Consider the following 21,965-nt stretch of genomic DNA (forward strand, 5'->3'; position numbering starts at 1 on the left):
TGGGGAGCCCAGAGGGCAGTGAAGGGGTTGTTGTGAAGAAGTTGTTGTGAAGAAATAGTACCCAATATTTAGGAAATGGACTGGGCAGGAGGAATCTCAAGCACATACAAGCATTAGAGGTCATTTAAACAGTGAAATAGATACTCCAGAAGACACTGCCCTGCTCCCCAAAATCAATTTAATCAAAATCTGAGCATATTTGACCCCAACATTGACTCCGGAGAAACAGCAATGGAAACTGAAAAGTATACAAAAGTAGTAACACATAAGACACATTTGAAGACGATCACTGCAGCAGTAAACTCTAAAAAGGAGATTGTGGAGGAAAAGATTGAGTGGCCTAGTAAAACCAGCCCTATATTTGTGTTTGGCGAGCCTCCTCGGATTACAATGATCTAAAAGTATATACACGGATTCCCCAACCATGTAATCAACAATCAGTACTTTGCCCCTTTTGGAGACTCTGATAATGTAAAACTATATGCAAACAATGCAATCAAAACCACAATTTGAGGAAAAGTAATAACCAGAATAAACAAATCACATTTAACAACAGGAATGGCCAGGCGACCAAGAATTTACAATGGGCAAGAACCAGAAAGAAAAACACAGCCAACAACTCAAGCTAATTTTCACTCCAGCATTTCTCACAAGGACGGCATGATACACTAAACAGGACTAATAAACTATGACTATGTCACCACATGCCTTCATTAAGTCACATACAAATCATTTTTTAATCTTTAAAAATTTAGTGTACAGAGTCCACTATAGTATCCTTGTATTCAGAAGAAATAGGAAACTAGGTGCTAGTGGAAGCATATTTAATTTACTTGCAAGTCCCTAGTAAAGTGCACTGTATGTGCCCAGGGCCTTTAAATTAAATGCTAATATTGGGGTTGCAGCACTGATTGTGCTACCTACTGCAGTAGCATTTCAAACATGTCTCAGTCTTGCCACTGCAAACCATAAGCACGCAGTGTCAAGCTGCCATTTCGACCTGACTAGTGCGCCCACTTGTCAGACCCAAACCGTCCTTTTTTTATTACGTGCAAGTCACCCCTTAGGTAGGCCCTGGATAGTCCCAAGGGCAGTGTGCAAGGTATTTAAAAAGTTGGACATGTACTTCAAAATTTAACATGTCCAGGTAGTGAAAAACTACTAAATTTGTTTTTCACTATTGCAAGGCCTATCTCTCCCATAGGTTAACTTTGGGCTTACCTTGAAGCAGCATCCTTTAAGTGTAACTTTAATTTGAGAAAAGATAGAAACTTGAAGTTTGGTGTTTCTGGACTTGCAATTTAAAATCACCACTTCTGGCGAAGTCTGATCTTAAATTGTAAGTCTGAAAATGCCACTTTCCTAAAAGTGACATTTTCTTACTTTAGCGTTTCTTTGCCGCTGCCTGTCTCTCAATACATGTCTGGGGTGGATGACAGCTGCGCTTTGTGCATTCCCTCTAGACAATCGCACACAAAGAGCTTGGGGTTGACATTTGCACCCTAATGACTTGTCACCAGGCTGATGGGTCTTCCTAGGCTAGATGGGTGGGAGGAGCTGAAACTTACACCTGAATAGGGCTGTGCCTCACCTCACACAAAGAGCTGCATCTAACCTCATTGAATTTCTGGAGCCAGGGGAAGGAAGGGCAGGGACCTTGTGATCTTCAGTGGCCCTTTTGAAGTCTCCCCTACTTCAGAGGCACATTTGGGAATACGTACTGGACCCCAAACCCCTCTTAATCAGAAGTCTGTTGGAACCAAGGGCATTCTGCCAAAGAAGGCCTGCTGTGCTGCTTTGAGGGACTGCCACTCTGCAACTGCTTTGCTGTGTTGGCCTACTGCTTGGTGGGTGCTGTGCTGTAGGAGGGACTTGCCACTTTGCTGTATTGGCCTGCTGCTTCTTTACAGCAGTGAGAAGGACTAGATTTATTCTCTACATCCTTGAATGCAGGATTCTACGAGGGCTTGTTGGTTTTGCTTGTTCTTCTGCAGTCTCAGGGACATCAGACTACATGCAACTCTCCTGGTGCTTCGTGTCTCTTCCATCTGTGATTCCTATCCTTGCCTGAGGTGCCCCCTTCCAGTCCTGGCCCTCAGAACTGGGTTCTTGCAGCCTTTTTCATCTCTACATCGACACACCTGGGACTTGGCGCCGATTGGAGTCAACGCATCTCCCCTTTGACGTCGGCGCAGCGGCTGCTCAACAGCAACGCCTTTCTCAGCTAGATGCTGATAGACATACGGATTCATGATCTACTCAGCTTGATGGTGACTCCTGGCGCTACTTGACGAAGCAGCATTTCCATTCACTTCAACGGAGTTACATTACATGGGACCCCCCCCCCCCTCTGCACCCCTCCCCCCATCCCTACCCTTCAACCCCCTGCCTCCCTGCCCTGTGCGGCTTGACAGTGACACAGTAGACTCTCGACATCAACATAGGCTCCATCGAAGGTACTGTCTCAGCAGGTCCGGTCTGGGTCCTAAAGCCATCCTACCCTTCATAGCAGTTGGTCTGGATTTTGGCTTGGCACCAGTCCCTCGCCACCTCGAGTATCCTTTACACCACTAGTAACTTCTAAGCCCTGTTTTCACATTTAATTTTTAAAAATTCATAAATGGACTTCTACTTATTGGATGTTTGTCGTTTTGGTCCTGTTTTACTGTGATAAATAGCCTCTATTTTTCTAAACTGATGGAAAGTCTTTGTGGTGGTTTTAACTGTTAATGTAATTTAGGTGTTGCACAAATACTTTCCACATTGCCTCCGAAGTTAACCCTGACTGCTTTGTGCCAAGCTACCAGAGGCTGAGCACAGATTAATTTAAGGAGTGTAACTGACTTACCCTGACTAAGATTGTTCTCTCTTCTTGGACAGGATACAAACGTCTGCCAACTAGAAACACAATTTCTAACAATTAGAAAACACAAAATGCCTGTGCTTCACATCCAGGCATTACCATCCCAAATCACTGCGGAATCCCCTGTTGATAAGTTGATCCCAACACTTCTAGAACATTTCAATATTGTCAAAAGGCAATGATTCTGGTAGCTCCAAGATGGCCTGGACATCCATGTTCCTCTCACATTTTGTCAAAACAACAGCATGTCAAAATTCCAGTGCACAGGGACACCCTAAGTCATTCAGTACTTGTAGAGCATGGGTTATCGCCAGTGGGGTCTCAAGGCGCTGTGGTGGGCATGCTGATCATTCGAAGAGCCAGTTCTTGAGCTCCTTTCTGAATTGCTTCAGTTATGCGGACTGTCTGAGGTTGAGAGGGAGTGTATTCCATGTCCAGGCTGCGAGGTGGGAGAAGGATCTTCCTCCAGCTGTGCTTTTCTTGATTCTGGGGATGGCGGTGAGATGAGAGGAACCGAGCTGCATGGTGGGGGATGTGGAAGGTCAGGCAGTGGTTGAGGTAGTGTGGTCTGATGTTGTGAAGTGCCTTATAGGTGTGCGTCAATAGCTTGAAGGTGATGCATTTTCGACCGTGAGCCAGTGTCGGTCTCGGAGATGTGGCTGTGGTGGGGTATGTCCAGGATGAGTCTGGCTGCTGTGTTCTGGATTCTCTGTATTCTTGCATGTAGCTTCTTTGTGATGCTGGCGTGGAGTGTGTTGCCGTAGTCCAATTTTCTGCTGACCAGGACGTGGGTGACCGTCCTTCAAGTCTCAATGAGGATCCACTTGAAGAACGTTTGAAGGAGCCGCAAGGTGTGGTAACAGGCAGAAGAGATGGCGTTGACTTGATGGGACATGGAGAGCGTTGAGTCCAGGATGATGCCCAGGTTGTGTGCGTGGTTAGTGGGGATGATTCCTAAGGCGGCTGGCCACCAGGAGTCATCCAAGGTGAAGGGGGTGTAGCAGAGTACGAGGACCTCTGTTATGTCAAGTTGAGCCTGAGGCAACTGGCTTCCATCCAGGCGGCAACTGCTCTCATACCATTGTAGAAATTTCTCTTGGCTGTTGATGGGTCGTCGGTCAGGGAGCAAATCAGCTGGGTGTTGGCGGCGTAGGTGACCATGATTAATCCGTGTTGTCGGGCGATCTTAGTGAGCGGTGTCCTGTAGATGTTGAAGACGGTCAGGCTTGATGAGGATCCCAGGTGGTAGTCTGCAGCATGTTTCTTTGGGCGCCTAAGTGTACAGTGGGAGTCTAACACTCTGGGTTCTTCTAGTCAGGAAGGATTGAATCCGTTCCAGTGCTTTACTGCAGATGCAGGCGTCGTGGAGTCTGGTGCAGAGGGTAGAGTGGGAGACTGTGTTGAAAAGGCAGCAGAGGAGGATATTTCTCCCTAACCCAAGGGAGATGCAGTTGGCAGCATGGTTCCTGAGGTGGTTAAATTTGTACATCTACATTTGCCAAAGGCTACTTTGTTTCATCAGGGAAGGCTACTAGGAGGTGATATACTTTAAAGTGGAAAAGATATATAACCTCTTGCTAATCTGAGAAAATGAACACATGGTCTAATAGGACACTGTAATAGCCCAGTACTTAACACATTTAACAAAGTGTAAACTCTCATATGCCTTTGTAGGAAGGTAGCCTCTTTCTAGCCTTGTTACCCCCACTTTTGGCCTGTTTGAGTATATGTCAGGGTGTTTTTACTGTCTCACTGGGATCCTGCTAGCCAGGACCCCAGTGCTCATAGTGAAAACCCTATTTGTCAGTGTGTTTTAGATGTGTCACTGGGATCCTGCTAGCCAGGACCCCAGTGCTCATAGTTTGTGGCCTAAATGTGTTCCCTGTGTGGTGCCTAACTGTGTCACTGAGGCTCTGCTAACCAGAACCTCAGTGCTTATTCTCTCTGCTTTTAAAATTGTCACTGCAAGCTAGTGACCATTTTCACCAATTCTAATTGGCACACTGGAACACCCTTATAGCTCCCTAGTATATGGTACCTAGGTACCCAGGATGTTGGGGTTCCAAGAGATCCTTATGGGCTGCGGCATTTCTTTTGCCACCGATAGGGAGCACAGACCAATATTACACAGGACTGCCACTGCAGCCTGAGTGAAATAACGTCCACGTTATTTCATAGCCATTTTACACTGCACTTAAGTAACTTATAAGTCACCTATATGTCTAACCCTCACCTAGTGAAGGTTAGGTGCAAAGTTACTACGTGTGAGGGCACCCTGGCACTAGCCAAGGTGCCCCCACATTGTTCAGTGCAATTTCCCCAGACTTTGTGAGTGCTGGGACACCATTGCACATGTGCACTACATATAGGTCAATACCTATATGTAGCTTCACAATGGTAACTCCGAATATGGCCATGTAACATGTCTAAGATCATGGAATTGTCACCCCATGCCAAATCTGGTATTGGGGTGCCAATCCCATGCATCCCGGGGGCTCCAGCATGGACCCCGGGTACTGCCAAACTAGCTCTCTGGGGTTTTCTCTGCAGCTACCGCTGTTGCCAACCCACAGACAGGCTTCTGCCCTCCTGGGGTCTGGGCAGTCCCAGGAAGGCAGAACAAAGGATTTCTCCTGAGAGAAGGTGTTACACCCTCTCCCTTTGGAAATAAGTGTTAAGGGCCTGAGAGGAGTAGCCTCTCCTGGCCTCTGGGAATGCTTTGAAGGGCACAGATGGTGCCCTCCTTGCATAAACCAGTCTACACTGGTTCAGGGATGCCCCCAGCCCCTGCTCTGGTGCAAAACTGGACAAAGGAGAGGGGAGTGACCACTCCCCTGTCCATCACCACCCCAGGGATGGTGCCCAGAGCTCCTCCAGTGTGTCCTAGACCTCTTCCATCTTGAATGCAAAGGTGTGAGGGCACAATGGAGGCCTCTGAGTGGCCAGTGCCAGCAGGTGACGTCAGAGACCCCTCCTGATAGGTGCTTACCTGGTTAGGTGGCCAATCCTCCGAGGGCTATTTAGGGTCTCTCCTGTTGGTTTCTCTTCAGATAACGAATGCAAGAGCTCACCAGAGTTCCTCTGCATCTCTCTCTTCAACTTCTGCCAAGGATTGACCGTTGACTGCTCCAGGACGCCTGCAAAACCGCAAAAAGTAGCAAGACAACTACCAGCAACATTGTAGCGCCTAATCCTGACTGCTTTCTCGACTGTTTCCTGGTGGTCCATGCTCTTGGGGCTGTCTGCCTTCACCCTGCACTGGAAGCCAAGAAGAAATCTCCTGTGGGTCGACGGAATCTTCCCCCTGCTAACGCAGGCACCAAACGTCTGCTTCACCGGTCCTCTGGGTTCCCTCTCATCTTGAAGAGCATGGTCCCTGGAACACAGGAGCCGGATCCAAGTAACCCTGACAGTCCAGAGGTCCTTCTGTCCAAATTTGGTGGAGGTAAGTCCTTGCCTCCCCACACCAGACAGTAACTGCAGGTGCTAGGGCTTCTGTGCACTTTTGCAAGGAATCCTTCGTGCACAGCATAGCCCAGGTCCCCAGCACTCCGTCCTGCATTGCTCAACTCGCTGAGTTGACCACCGACTTCATGGGACCCCCCCCCCCTTTGCAGTGTTGAGACGACCGCCATGCTCAGATTTCTTGAACGCCTGTTCAAGTGCTTTTGCGGGTGCTGCCTGCTTCTGTGTGGGCTCTCTGTGCTGCTGAGCGCCCCCCTCTGTCTCCTCCTCCAAGGGGCGACCTGGTCCTTCCTGGGCCCGGGCAGCACCCATTTTCTTCAACCGCAAGTCTTGCAGCTAGCAAGGCTTGTTTGAGGTCTTTCTGCGTGGAAACAACTCTTCATCCTCCAGCACGCCTTGGGACATCTTCTGTGCAAAGGAGAAGTTCCTGGCATCTTCCGTTGTTGCAGAATCTTCTGCTTCTTCCACCCGGAGGCAGCTCTTTTGCACCTTCATCCGGGGTTTAGTGGGCTCCTGCCTCCGCAAAACCCCCCACCCCCCCCCCCGGAAACTTGCGTGAGTCTTGGACTTGGTCCCCTTCCTTTACAGGTCCTCAGGTCCAGGAATCCGTCTTCAGTGCTTTGCAGTCAGTTGTTGCCTTTGCAGAATCTCCTATCGCGACTTTAGTGTGTTTCTGGGGAAGTAGGGTCACTTTACTCCTACTTTTCAGGGTCTTGGGGTGGGATATCTTGGACACCCTTAGTGTTTTCGTACACTCCCAGCGACCCTCTACACACTACACTAGGCCTGGGGTCCCTTTGTGGTTCGCATTCCACTTTTAGAGTATATGGTTTGTGTTGCCCCTAGGCCTATTGCATCCTATTGTATTCTACAGTGTTTGCACTACTTTTCTAACTGTTTGCCTACCTGATTTTGGTTCGTGTGTATATTTTGTGTATTTTACTTACCTCCTAAGGGAGCATATCCCCGGAGATATTTTTGGCACATTGTCACTAAAATAAAGTACCTTTATTTTTAGTAACTCTGAGTATTGTGTTTCTTATGATATAGTGCTATATGATATAAGTGGTATAGTAGGAGCTTTGCATGTCTCCTAGTTCAGCCTAAGCTTCTCTGCTATAGCTACCTCTATCAACCTAAGCTGCTAGAACACTACTAATCTACTAATAAGGGATAACTGGACCTGGCAAAAGGTGTAAGTACCATCAGGTACCCACTATAAGCCAGGCCAGCCTCCTACAGCCTTGCTAAGGGTACATTTATTAGCCATTGTGGCTTACTTGAAGGGACTGCATATAAAGAATATTACTTCCACTGATCAAAAGGTCCATGAAAAGAGCGAAAAGACTTCTCCCAGTGAGGGAGATACCTCCCCTGTAGCGGAATCTAACTTCATTTTGATAGGGGCAATGAAGGCACCTATTGAACAAATGCACAAAGCCACACTGGCATCTTACACTGAAAACAGTAGTCTTGTGAGCAATCGCATCACGAGTTAGTGAGATACAGGCACAAATGGTACAGAAAACTGACATAGGCTTACACAAGGATAAAGTCAGTCAAAGCTTTTATTTATTAAACCATAATCTATTAAAATCACCATAAATACATTCAATGAATAAAACATACAGTAAAAAGTTAAAAAGAAATCCAGTAAGTAATACATACAATAGAGAGCTGTAAGAAGGGTTGGAAAGCGCTATAAACACACCCAATTTCTTGCATAATAACTACCATATCTTTTTAAACCCCCCTAATAGCAAATAGAAATCGACCGGTTCCCACTTAACGTCCAGAAATCTCATGTTCACCAATGGAATAAATGCTTGATCATGATTTACAATTCCATATTTGATTAAAACAAAAAAAAAACTCTTTCCACACATTTATGACCTATAAACAATCTATGAAGATGTGGGCCCCATTACATTTTGTCTTTAATCCGAAAGTACACAAACCCTGCTCACCTATTGTTGCTAATTGTGTCCTCCTATCTGCATAATGAGGATTTATCCCGACCCTACGTGTAAAGTAATCATTAGGATACACCCAAAGTTCTTACTAAAGGTTATTTCACCTTTTCACATAAACCAGACTATCGGCATACCAGCTTTCTTCTAGAAATCTACAAATGCTGCAGAAAGGGCCCTGCAAACATTAGATGTCAGAAGGGCAGTCATTTAAGTTTTTCTGAAATTGAATTTGAATTTGTAGCCATGTTCATCAAATCCCAAAACAATGCGATCTACCCTGGCTAAGTGTGTGTTTACATCATCATCCGTGAGATATATCATCAACATAATAGAGTGCGTCTAGATCAATGTAATATTGATGTTTCATGGTCAGCAAACAGTCAAGGACTGTTCTTATACGCCAGAGGGAGCTGACAAAAATGTATCATGTAACTTAGAACTTGTGGCGGAGTGAACCATGCCAGTTCAGTATGCTTCACGCCTGCCGTATGTGACAGACCACACAGCGAAGGATCTCCCTCTCTTCACCCGTTCCTCATAGTGCTCAGTGGAGCAGAAGAGTGAGGGTCATCCCTTATTGGGATCTGTGTCTCCAAATCTTGTTCACTATATCTTCCTCGGGTAACTCTCTCCCCGATAAGGGCCCCAAGAACAATGTTCTAATCTTCTTCAGGAATGTCATGCCACAGGTCCCCATATCTTTTCAAATTTCCTTGGCCGTTCCCTTGCCTTACACAAAGATTTTACTCATTCAATAGCTTTGGGTAAGGATATAAGTAGACACATGAATTTGGTCCCTGAACAAGTTTTAGCTGTTTGTGGGCATTCTGATGAGAGTTTCTAAAGGCTTATTACTTACTTTATGGCTTCGCCTCAGCACCCTCTGGATCTAGAAACTTTTCCACAATTCCAGGGCATCGGTAAGTCGCACAATCAGATTCTGTTATGGTCTTGACCTGCCTCTGGAAGAGATGGCATGGAATCATAAATAGGCACCACCCATGCAGGCTGATGTCAGTTACCTTTTTTTCCACGGTCTTTAACGCGGATCCAGTACCCTGCCTCTGAATGTCTGATGCTTTACCGTTCTCCAAAACTATTTTGTTTATAGTGTTCTTGGAAGTTCTGCAGAAAACACATTCTAGTCATGCAACCACGTGATTTCTGCCTTTGGTGTCTCAGGTATAGGTGTTAATCCAAGTCATGCATCATGTTTCATGATGCACTTGAAGACCATCAGGTAGCATTAGGGGAAGTTTTACGTCACTGAGCATAAGAAATTAGCCCAGTTGGGCTCATAATTTTTTACCTGTTCCTTCTCTGCCCCTTAATCCCGCTACAGTTCTTGTCCTTGTGTAAGTCTCAGATGAATTCCAAGGAGAAGTCTCAGCACAAACAGCCCCCCACTTCTCCCACTCCAGGGAGCGTTCGCACTGTCTGCATTCTAATGGCCCAACTCCGCTTCAGTTATGATTCCGACCCCATTCCACAGTTGGAGCAGGTGCACTCATTTGCTGGCTGATCCTCGACTCAGCAGTAGGTACGGGTTTTCAAAGAGACAATGCTGCAGCTGTTTTGGATATTTATGTCCCTCTTGTGTGCCTTTGGGACCCATGAGCTTCTGAGGGCTCCCTGTTTGACATACACTGGTGTCAAGCTGTGCTTCAACGTCCTTGCCTAAGCCCACTGCAGACCCTTTTGGGCCAGCTTCAGAGATGGCGGATCTGGATCCAATGGCAAACAAGATGACACCTTAATGTATACCTTCCCCCTACACATGCCTAAAAGCATAGTGAAGACTGTACACAGAGGCATGGTACAGCAAGGCACAACCACACAATAGATCAATAAAATAAAATCCCCCTCAGACCCCCTTACAATCACAACGGTTGTCACCACCTCATAACCTGCGTTATCCTTTTCCAGCTATCCAGGAAAATAATCACATTCTCTAAACGCTTGGTACAAAACAATTTTGTGAACACCACCCAATCTAGGGTACAACTAACAATAGCACTGCATTACTAACCCTTGAAGTTGTGTATTACATGATAACACCCCAAACGGGTTCCAGCTTACCCTACAAATATGCGTGAAAATTAACTGTAGTTGTGCACTGCAACCCAACTACCTGTAGTGGTGTATCACTTCCACTACCAGTACACACATACGATCAAGCTACAGTGGGCATCATTATTGTTTTTTCAGACTTTGTTGACCATTGGTCAGGCTCACTGGCGCAGCATAAAAGTCGGTTAACGCAAGATCTATTGACTTTTGTAAGAATCTGGCCTTTTATGTGATTTATAAATACTGTGTAAAGGGTCCAGGAGTTCCCTAGTGAGTGGAGAGGGCTTGCTATTCAATCCCAAAGTGCTCTATTTAGGGGTAATGTGGTCGAACAACCTTAGGCTTAACACAGAGGAGTGCAAGACATCTACAAATACACCTAATAGTCAACAAAGGAGACACACGACTCAAACAGGAGGTCCACACCAATTTATTAAAATAGCAAGTATCTTTATATCTGTTTAGTCATCAGAGGAAAATCGTTCAGGTAAGTACATTTTTAATAGGAATTATTTTCCCTTTAAAAAGTGGGCACTGCAATTTCTGAGTTCTGCAATGTTATCATATGGGAGGAAAAACAAGTTCTGCAAACTGGTAGAGTACAGTGACTTACAAGACCAATCTCCAGGAGTTAAGGGGAGTACTGGGCAAGGTCCAAGGCATCAACAGTAGTACCCTACCAGCGGCACAGGGGCATCTGCTGCCCAATGAGTGTGATTTGTCACTGCGAAAAGTGGCTGTAGGCTCTGGCCAGGAGGCCAGTTGGGCTGAACCAGCAGCGGGGCTCCGGCCTCGTGATGCCCTGGCATAGGTAGGCACCTTCGGTCCTCCTCTCCATGGTTCAAAGGGGACTGGTGCAGAGGTGTCCTTAGGTGTTGTGTTTTCTTTACTGAAGCAGTCGTGGTGGAAGGAGGTTGCATGCAGAGGCTGCAGGCATCGTCGGGGAGTCTAGGAGGGGTCAAACCAAAATGGACTCTGGAGGGATGAGGAACATTTTAGGGAAAGAGATCAGATCTGACACTGGGAACCTGGTAACCAGGGACCCGGTTCACTTTCAGTCAAACTCCCATCAGATACCAGGCAAAAAGTGGGGTTTAGGCATCTCAAAAAGAGGCATTTTCCTACAACTTTGCCATTGCTTTTTTTTCTGTGCACTTTACACTTGTTTGATAATTTTGTGGGGAGACATGTGGGAAAAATATAAAAGCTTTTGAGTTTCTGAGGACCAGCTTGTCATCAGAGAAGTGTGGCAGTGGAGAAGTGTGGCACAATGGTTAGAGCGGCAGACCCTGAAGCAGAGATCTGGCTCAAGACCAGGGTTCAAGTCCCGCTTCGGCAGGTCTTGGGCTCAATTCCCTTGGACCAGATAATTCTCGCCTCAGTGCCTAATCTAATTAATGGATCCCACTCTGCAACTCTGGGCAATAGCTTCCTTAATCTCCACCACGGCCCCAACAGCGCTTGGATGCCTGACTTCACCCTGGGGGTGCCCAGGAGTGGGCACCTCACAGGGAAAAGCCAGGAGGGGTTCCATAGCGGTATGAGTACAGAGCCTTGAGACCCTAACGGGTGAATAGTGCGCTATACAAGTGCAAAGTTTAAGTTTTAAGTTTAAGAGACTCAGTTGAAAGTTATAAGTCTGGGTAGGATCCCTTGATGGACGTCTGTTGTTACTGGTAGCTTTTCCCTACACTTTAACATTTGGTATGGAAAAAAGACCACACAAAATGAGACGAGTTTTAAATACATTTGTAAATTGAGTGTGCTGCTGATCTTTTTGAAAACTGTTTTCTTTGCAAGTATAATAAATTATTCCTTGCTTATCTCCACACAGATGGATTCCGCAAGGTGATCAGTCTGGAAAGCGGTCTTTTCAAACCTGATAAAACTTCAACTATAGAATTTCAGCATCCATTTTTCAAGCAGGGCCAAGCAGATTTATTGGATCACATCAAACGGAAGGTACCGTACAACCTAACCATATCTTATGTTTCGATGATATGGTACAAATTTGTGTTGCCACTATGGTATTTTTGTTTAGTGCATTGCCCGCTCAGTTTGACAGGTACTTAACAGTATAATGTATTGGCTTTGTCACTTAGACTGGGAGATGTTGCTACCAGGACCCTCTGTAATGCACTGTTTTCCCAGATGCCACCAGCATGTCATCTGATAGCTCTACAAATTTATTTGGTTCCCTAAACTCATTTTTTATAACGTTTTCAAATTGAAACATTTCTAACACCAACCAAGGCATTTGGCGGCATATTTTTTTCGACGTTCTGCAATCTAGTCAGCCAGTTGACTTGGGAAGGAGCATATACTGCAGAACCAGGTTTTGAAGTGGAAAATAAAGACAAAGTTGCTCTTCCACCATAACTGAAGAAACACAGAACCTGATTCTCCATTTTAACACCAAAAGCTTCCCTACTCGCCATGCTCTGCAGGGAGTCAGTTAGTTTTCGTCCTTCACTGAGCAAGAAACATGAGCACATATCCCTTCTTTGAAGACTTTTGTTTTTGGGGTAAAAAGTTTGACGTATGAGTTTATCTGCTAAGCATTGTTTCTGAAGAAAGATGAGGGGTCATTTTTAGTGGCTAATTGAAGCTTTCCATTCATCACTTTTTGCGCTGTCTGGGTAAGTCTACCAACGCTAGAAAGGCATGCTGAGACTGGGTCCTAAACTTGATGTGGCGTAGGACCCAAGCTGTAGCTCACTAAGGGCCAACACAACAGGAACTGGCCTGTTGTTGCTGTTGCTTCAGCTCAGACGATAAGGGGGTGTCCTTGCATTTCAACCCCGACGTGCCATCTAATGGGTCCGGGACTGATTTTCAAAAGGTCTGTAATGGCACAGTTAAGGGTCCGTGCACTGGGTTGCGGCCCATAATAATTACCAGTGCTGATTTATTAGTACGTCATATGTGCAATTTGTTAATCTCAGAGGCCCCTCCTACCCATCCAAAACATCCATGTATTACTTTTACAGAAGGGGTGGGTGAGGTTCAAGTGTGATATCAAGGATGAACAATCAGTGCACTCTGGTGAGGAACATACAAATCACAGAATTTCTTCTCTGTGCTTTTTAGGGTCGAGTCTGCGTTGCATGCGCTCGCGCATGCGTATCACAGCGAGACGCTTTAGTGTTTAGAAAAGGGCTCGGAGCCCTGTCGACGTCACACCAGTGTTTTTCATTGGTTCGTGGGCTTGCCTAATAAAATCTGCTTGCTTTCATTAGTCGAAGGCATGCATACGTCATGCCTTTTCCGGTGGCCAGCCCTCCTCGAGCGCATCGACCAAGTACAGAAAACATGCGAGGCTCGCTGTTTTCTGTCCGGCTCGTGGACTACTTTTTCTCTAATTTACTAGCGCGATTTCGCTTGTCAGAAGTCGAGCGCTTTACATAGTTAATTGCACTTTTTCGGGTTACGTACATAAATGCACTTTTGCCGATAGGTGAAAAGTCGGGTTAGGAGTTTACAACGCTATCGGCTCTAACATGAGCAAATGCGAGACCCGTTGCATTGCAAATGCTTGTTAGATTTTGAATGTGTCTGGTCTCGGTAGACACAACAGGGTTCTAACTACACATTCTCTACTATTTTCTAGGTGATTTTTTTATTACTGGAAGACATTTTATTGTTTTGTTACTCATCACCAAAGCAATCATAATATCACAGTATTGTATTCGTACCAACGTTCTCCATTTAGAGTCAAGGATGCCCAAGGCCCCACTGAGTCTAGGGTAACAGTTTGAAGCTGGGTTCAGCCCATGCCTCTGAAATCTTTCCACAGACACCAGACATTATCGAAATTCCATGGGCAACCCCGTTACTTGAATAATGTGGTTTCAGCTGCATGACCAGTCCAGGCATATCGTCCACTGCACCACCATCGGAGCCTCTACACTGCCACACAATCAGGCAGTGTCTTGTGTGCCCACTTAGCGTACTATGTTACTAAATAATCTGGCATACTTTACCTCCCCACGTTTTGCTCCTCCCAAATGCCCAGGGGGCCATCTTCGCCCCCACCTTTGTTCTTTCCTCTAAAAACTCAGAAAAGCACCAATCCACTCTTAATCAGTAGGCCTATGTCTTGGGGGGCACTCCTGCATAGTGTTTAAGAGTATTCCTTTCCAACCACAATTCCTCAGACATCTATAATTCATGGTGTTATATTTGATTTTTATCTGTCTGAAGCCAGCCTTGATAGCTGCCTCTCTCGGGTGAATGGCAGCCCACTCCCCCTCCCCCTTCCCTTCTTGTCCTCCTGTATTCCTAGGTCGCATTCCCATTTACTGTACAGTTTGTCAAATGGCGGCTGGCTGTGGCTCTGCCGTGTGTTTTGTTAATCAGTGAGACTGCATGCTTGTGGAGGTGGACACACAGCTTGGCATCTGAGGGGGAAAAAAACACACAGCTTGGCATCTGAGGGGGAAACCCTTAGATGCCAAGCTGTGTGTTTTTTTGGCTGTTTGGGGCAGTTTGCGCTTTGGTCCTCCTAACGTTTTGTCCACATAAGCTACCCACGCCAAATTTGTGTCCTTTTTTCCTACATCCTAGGGATTCTAGATGTGCCCAGACTTTGTGGCTTCCCCTGAAGGAGACCAAGAATTTAGCCAAAATACAGCGAAAAGTTATTATTTTTTTAATTGGGGGGAAAAGGGCTGCAGAAGAAGGCTTGTGTTTTTTTTTACCCCTGCAAATAGCATCAACAATGGGTTTGCGGTGCTAAAATCACCATCTTCCCAGCTTTCTGGAACAGGCAGATCTGAATCGGAGAACCCAATTTTTCAACACAATTTTGGTATTTTACTGGGACATACCCCATTTTTACTATTTTTTTTTTTGTGTGCTTTCAGCCTCCTTCCAGTTAGTGACAGAAATGGGTGTGAAACCAATGCTGGATCAGAGAAAGCTAAACAATTCTGAAACGTAGACAAAATTCTGAATTAAGCAAGGGGTAATTTGTGTAGATTCTGCAAGGGTTTCCAACAGACAATAACAGCTGAAATAAAAAAATATTGAAATTGAGGTGAAAAACAGCCATTTTTCTCCACGTTTTACTCTAACTTTTTCCTGCAATGTCAGATTTTTGAAAGCAATACACTGTTAAGTATGCTGGACTCTTCTGGTTGCGGGGATATGTAGGGCTTGTAGGTTCATGAAGAACCCTAGGTACCCAGAGCCAATAAATGAGCTGCACCTTACAATGGGTTTTCATTCTATATTGAGTATACAGCAATTCATTTGCTGAAATATAAAGAGTGAAAAATAGGTATTAAAAATAAAAAATAAAAACTTTATTTCCAAAATGGGCACAAGATAAGGTGTTGAGAAGCAGTGGTTATTTGCACATCTCTGAATTCCGGGGTGCCCATACTAGCATGTGAATTATAGGGCATTTCTTAAATGGATGCCTTTTTTACACACCGTCTTACATTTGGAAGGGAAAAATGTAGAGAAAGACCAGGGACAATAACACTTGTTTTGCTATTCTGTCTTCCCCCAAGTCTCCCGATAAAAATGGTACTTCACTTGCGTGGGTAGGCCTAATGCTTGCGACAGGAAGAAACTCAACGTGGACACATCACGTTTTCACTTTGAAATCGGAAGTGTTTTTTGGAACGTGCCTAGCTGTAGATATTGGCCTCTAGCTCAGCCGACACCTAGGGACACCTACCACACCTGCTCATTTTTTTAAACTAGACACCTAGGGGAATCCAAGATGAGATGACTTGTGGGGCTCTGACCAGGTTCTGTTACCCAGAATCCTTTGCAAACCTCAAAATGTGGCCCAAAAAACACCTTTTCCTCGCATTCGGTGACAAAGTTCTGGAATCTGAGAGGAGCCACAGATCTCCTTCCACCCAGCGTTCCCTCAAGTCTCCCTATAAAAATGGTACCTCACTTGTGTGGGTAGACCTCGTGCCCGTGAAAGGAAATGCCCCAAAACACTATCTGGACACATCAAAGTTATCAAATGCAAAACTACCTTTTTTGGGGGTGGGGGGAACTTTTGGTCCTGGGCTCAGCAGACGTCTAGGGAACCTTACCAAACCCAGACATTTCTGAAAACTAGACACCCGAGGGAGTCCAGGGAGGTGCGACTTGCGTGGCTCCCCCAATGTTTTCTTACCCCGAAACCTCAAGTTTAGCTTTAAAAAAATCAAAGTTTTCCCACATTTCTGTATGGGATCATGCACCAGGACACATTTCCTGCCACCCATCATTCCCCTCAGTCTCCCAGTAAAAATGATACCTCACTTGTGGTCGGCCAAGTGCCAGTGACAGGGAAGAGCCAAAAACATGTTGAAATTGAGGGGGAACAAAAGCGGGTCCAAAAAGGCAGTTTGAAAAAACAAATTTTGTGGCTGACAAGTGCAGCAGAATTTTTATTGGTATAGGTGAGACATTACTGGGTGGTAGGAATTATGTGGATTCCAGCAGATTTCGGAAGGTTCCATCACAAAAATGTGGGACAAAATGTGTGATTTCCAGAAAAGTTGGAGGTTTGCAGGGCATTGTGGGTAAATAAATGGTGCGGGTGCATGTGATGCACACCACACTGGAATCAACCAGATGTTTAGTTTTCAGATGTGTCTAGGTCTTGTAGATTTTTCTACATGGCAGCGTCCCAAAGTCCAAAAAGTGCAGCCCTCACCATTCCAAGTGGGACGATTTTGAGAGTTAGCCAAGCTCTCATGGCCCAAATATAAAACCCAAACCCAAAATAATCAAATGTCCTCTTGTTTGCAGTGGGATAAGATGTTTCAGTGTGCGGGGGTGGGGGCATAACCAGGCCCATACTGGTTGGTAGCCTCCACCCCACTATTGTTTTTTTTTATTTTATTTTTTTATTCCCTGGCATCTAGTAGACTTTCTTCCCCCGCCCCTCCCTTCCCCCCCGGGGAGTGGATCGGGGGTAATTGCCCCATCTTCCCACTGGTGGGCAGAACAACTTTGGCCCCATTTATTTGGGGTGGGTTTATGGTCATACCCGCACCCTCTTATTTTGAAAAACAAATCTTCCCTGGTCGGCTTAGATGGGCCTTTCAAAAATAGGACCATCTGCCCCCAAGAGGGGGCATATATGGCCAACAGTAATGTGTCCCCATGCGAGTGACCCTTGCCCAAGGGGCTGCCCCCCCAAACAAAACACACACACACACCAATCCCTGGTGCCTGAGTGGGGGCAGAAATGGCCTAAAATAAATTTGCCCGCCTCCCTCCCCCCCCCAGGGTCACGACCCTTGCCTAAAACATAAATAAAAAAATCCCTGGTGTCTAGGGGTTTCTGTGTCCCCCCCCCCCCCCGCCCCCCCCCCCCCCCTGGGGGGGGGGGGGGGGGGGGCAGATCAGCCTAATTATAATAGGCTGATCTGCCGGGGTTGGGAAAGAAAAAGCCTAAAAATAATTTGCCCCCCTAGGGAGTGGTCCACTCCCGTCAATTGCAACATAAAAAAACCACAAAAAAATAATTCCCTGGTGTCTAGTGGGCATTTCTGCTGCCCGATCGCATTGCTGAGAGAGACATGAAAAGAGAAGAAAGGCCTTTCCTCTCCTTTCATGCCTTTCTCGGCCCCTCCAGTGATCGGAGGAGAAATGCAAAAGCATTTCTTTTTTGATCCGCGCTGTAAAAGCATTTCTCTTCTGATCAGCGTTATCAGACGCCGGAGGGAGGGATGGGGGTGGAAGGGGATGCGATTCCCCTTCCGTCTGTGCAGTGGGTGCGCTGAGCCGGTCCCAGGACGTAACACTACGTCCTTGGTGCCTCAGCACCGAAGCCAAGGACATAACCGTTACTTGGCTGCGAAGGGGTTATCTGCGCATATCCCAGTTTGGTTCACCCGTAAGGTCCCATTGCCTCCTGCCTTCCAGAGTCTTCAATTCTGCAACAGCATTGGATTCCCACAAGGGGAGAAGAAGACGAGTGGGTGGTGGTAGATGTATCAGACATGGACGGAGCCATAGATAAGGAGGAGTGGGAAGCCGCCATACGTGAAGACATAGTGTTGAATAAGATAATAGAACAGTTACCGGAGATAAAAAAAAAAAGACAATTGAATATCGATTTGGCTGAATATAAGAATGTGTGGGAGGAATTGTCTGTGATTAATGGTATACTGAGAAGGGGGGACAAATTGGTTGTACCAGATAGCTTAAGAGAAAGAGTGTTGAAATTAATGCATGAAGGACACAGGGCATATCCGCCATGAAGAGGAAAGTTCGGGCAGATTATTGGTGGCCAGGAATGGACAAACATGTTGAGAGGTATGTAAGAGATTGTGTGGCCTGCGCATGCAGCGATAAGTCACATGTGTTGTCGGAAACAACCATTAAATCGAATGAATTTCCGGAGAGAGCGTGGGAAAAGGTTGCCATTGATATATGTGGTCCCTTTGAAAGTTTGGGGTGGACGGACAGATTTGCAATTGTTATGATTGATTATTATTCCAAATGGCCGGAAGTGGCGTTTGTAAGGGAAGTGAAAGCGGGTAATGTGATAACGTTCTGCGAGGAAACTTTTAGGAGAGAAGGTTGTCCTGGAGAAATAGTCAGTGACAATGGGCCACAATCTATTTCTTGTGAGTTTGAGAATTTTCTCAAGAAATGGGGGATTAAGCACCACAGGACTCCGGTGTACCATCATAGGGGAAATGGTATGGTTGAACGATTTAATCGAATGTTGGGGGAAAACATCCAGTTGGCTGTGGGCAGTAACTCTTCATGGAAAACTCAGATTAGAGATATGTTGTGGAATTATAGGACAACACCACACAGTGTGACTGGTGAAACGCCGTTTTTGTTGTTAAGAGGGAGAGTGCCTTGTACGGTGGCGGTACCACCATGGTGGTAAAGAATAGGAAAACTGTAGTAGATTCTGAAGAGATCTGCCAAAGGGTGAAGAAGTATCAGCAGCAGTATGTGTCAAGGCACAACGATAAGATTAAAAGAAAACAGGAAGTGTATGAAAAGGGCATGTGGGTAAGAGCTAGCACAGGCAACATGGTAAGGAAGGGTGAATCTAAATTATCAGAGCCTAAGTGTGTGATTGAAGTCAAGGGAAACTGTGTTAAATTGTCGGATGGTAACTGGTGGAATGTGAGGAGGATAGTGAAGTGTATGGACGTGGAGAAGGAAGAATGGTTCAGGAGAAAGGAAATTAAGGAAGTACGGATTGAAGATAGTATGAGTAAAAAGTCTAGTGACCGAGTTAAGGAAAGACCAAGGAAATTGGAAGACTATGTGTGTTATTAGGGTTATAGATATAGCACTGATGTTAGTTTTAGTATTTTGTTATTTTTAATATTTATTATGGTCTCCACTCAATTGTTATATAGAATAGGGGATGTGTTATGTTGTAGTATAGTGGTAATAGGGCTTTTAGGAAGAGAATGTTAAGAGGATATAACCTTGCGGTATCCTGGTAACGGGGATTCGTGAGAAGGAAAGCAGAGCGTGAAGAGAGAGGAGGCAGATAAAAAGGACGGAGCTGGGTCAGGGGTTTTATTATAGATTGTACTTACGAGAATAAACTTCCATTAATGAAGAACTGCATTGCGTATTATTCTGGACGAAGACGAGAGGATGTAACAGGGATCTCGCGTGTTAACCGCCCCTCCTAACCCAAACACTTTCTGTCTGTTTTCCAGAGATATATCACTGTTGTGGTCGGTATCAGGGGGGCCGCATGACATGAGATCTGCTGTGTAGCTTCCGTAAATACACTTCCGTCTCAATCTCCCTTCTGTCAACCCTCAACGATGGCTCCTACAACTGGGAATGACCCAGTTTTGCGGCGAGAATCTTTTTTTAGATTCACATGCTGTGCATTATTCCTTCTTCTAGTGGATGGGTTTGGAATTCTCCATCGCATTAGTAGTCCTACTTCTCTTTGGGTGTTTTAATTTTTTTTTTATTTTTTTTTGTGGGCGTCGACTGTCCCTCCATTTGGTGCCTAATCCAGCCTCTTCGGACGTCATACACCCTCCTCGGAAGCTTCCACGCATGGTTGCCATCTTCAGATTCTTTTTTTTCCATCATTGGGTCTGACAGCAGTGCTGAAACTGCCTCTAATCTACGAAAAAAAGTTTTGAGGAAAGTTAGTTGAAGTACAGGAAAAGACCACCAAAAACGGGCACCAACTAAGAATTCATCAAGTTTACATGTTGAGGGTGAACAGAGAACTTCCAGGTAGGGGGCCCCCTGTTAATCATGATATAGAAAAGTCACCATTCCAATTCTGCCTGAAGTGCCACCATAAATTTGCACAAAGGACAGCCATCACTTGTGCAACTTTTGCCTTCCGCTGGAAAACAAGAGTGAAAGCTGTGAGGCCCACGCAGACTTCAGGTCAAGGACTTTAAAGGCATGAGAAAAACAGAGGCTAGCACAGTACTACCATGCAGAGACAGAAAGAGACTCCATCGCTGCGAGACCTGGGGTTGTCGTGCCAGGAGGAGGACAACTTCACTAAAGTGGCCGAAGGTTAAGTCTCAGAAGCCAAAATGAGGTTAATTGACCTTCATTGACCCCAACCCACTCCACCCCTCTCCAATCCACCCCACCCCCAGTTCATTCCACCCAATTCCAATCCATCCAGTCCACCCCATTCCAATCTATCCCAATCCAATCCACCACACCCCAGTCAAATCCACCTCACTCTACCCAACTCAACCCCACTCCACTCGACGCTACTCCAATCCACCCCACCCCACCCACATCACTCTAATCCAAACCACCCACCCCTATTCAATCTACCACACTCGAATCCACCTCACCTCTTATCATCTACCCCACTCCCTTTCATCCACACCCTCAATCCAATCCACCCCACTACCTCAATCCACTCCAACTCCACTTTACAACACTCTCTGCCACTGAACTCTACTCCCCTCTATTCAGCGACACTCTACTCTTCCTTCTCCACTCTACAAGTCTCCAACCAAACCACTGTACTCCCCCACTCCAGTCTTTCACTCCACACCACTAACCTTTAGTCGTGCTGAACAGCAGCCACACTGGTGTACAACATGACAAAACACATTGCCAAAGCACATAGCTCATGTATATGCGAGCCCTATTGGCTTTGATACTGCTTGTTACTGTCATGGTTGCTCCCAATACTTGAGTTGTGTATGGTACAGTTCAAAATGTGGGCTCATTGTAGGCCAGGATTAGAAAGACACTTTGGCAGTACATACCACTATCCTTTTGTACTCCTCTCCGGACACAGACTCTACAAGTCTTTTTTGGAAGTTGGAGGAATGTATTCTAGAAAGTGGCGATCTTCATGTCTAGCAACATCTTTCACCAGACTCTAGGAACACTTGCCTGCTCAACTGCAACAAGGCTGACCGAGACTACTGAAATTGTGCAAAACTCGTTTTGGAATCTGGAGCAGAAGCTTTGAAAACAACATAAGCATTAAAGGTTGCCAAATGAAATAAATGTACAGCTAACCTCTTGTATCTGATGTATGATTTTTGAGCAGCAATGTAAGGCTCCAACTTTTGATCTACTCTATCCACACCTCCCTTGTGCTTGTTGTAATCTAAAATGTACAAACTTCTGCCTACCTGCCCAGG

The 21,965-nt window shown here is 45.7% G+C and overlaps 1 protein-coding gene across 2 annotated transcripts in view; it reads left to right on the plus strand.

Annotated features, from left to right (window-relative positions):
- The window catches only part of LOC138261372 (heat shock factor protein 3-like), a 271,372-nt gene that overhangs the window by 38,322 nt on the left and 211,085 nt on the right, over nucleotides 1–21,965 (plus strand). For both annotated transcript variants that reach the window (XM_069210255.1, XM_069210265.1), the window contains exon 3: nucleotides 12,206–12,333. In XM_069210255.1, coding sequence (XP_069066356.1) covers nucleotides 12,206–12,333 — 128 coding nt within the window. The remainder of the gene's footprint in view (nucleotides 1–12,205; nucleotides 12,334–21,965) is intronic.

The sequence above is a fragment of the Pleurodeles waltl genome, chromosome 2_1 (assembly GCF_031143425.1).
Source record: "Pleurodeles waltl isolate 20211129_DDA chromosome 2_1, aPleWal1.hap1.20221129, whole genome shotgun sequence".
NCBI lineage: Eukaryota > Metazoa > Chordata > Amphibia > Caudata > Salamandridae > Pleurodeles > Pleurodeles waltl.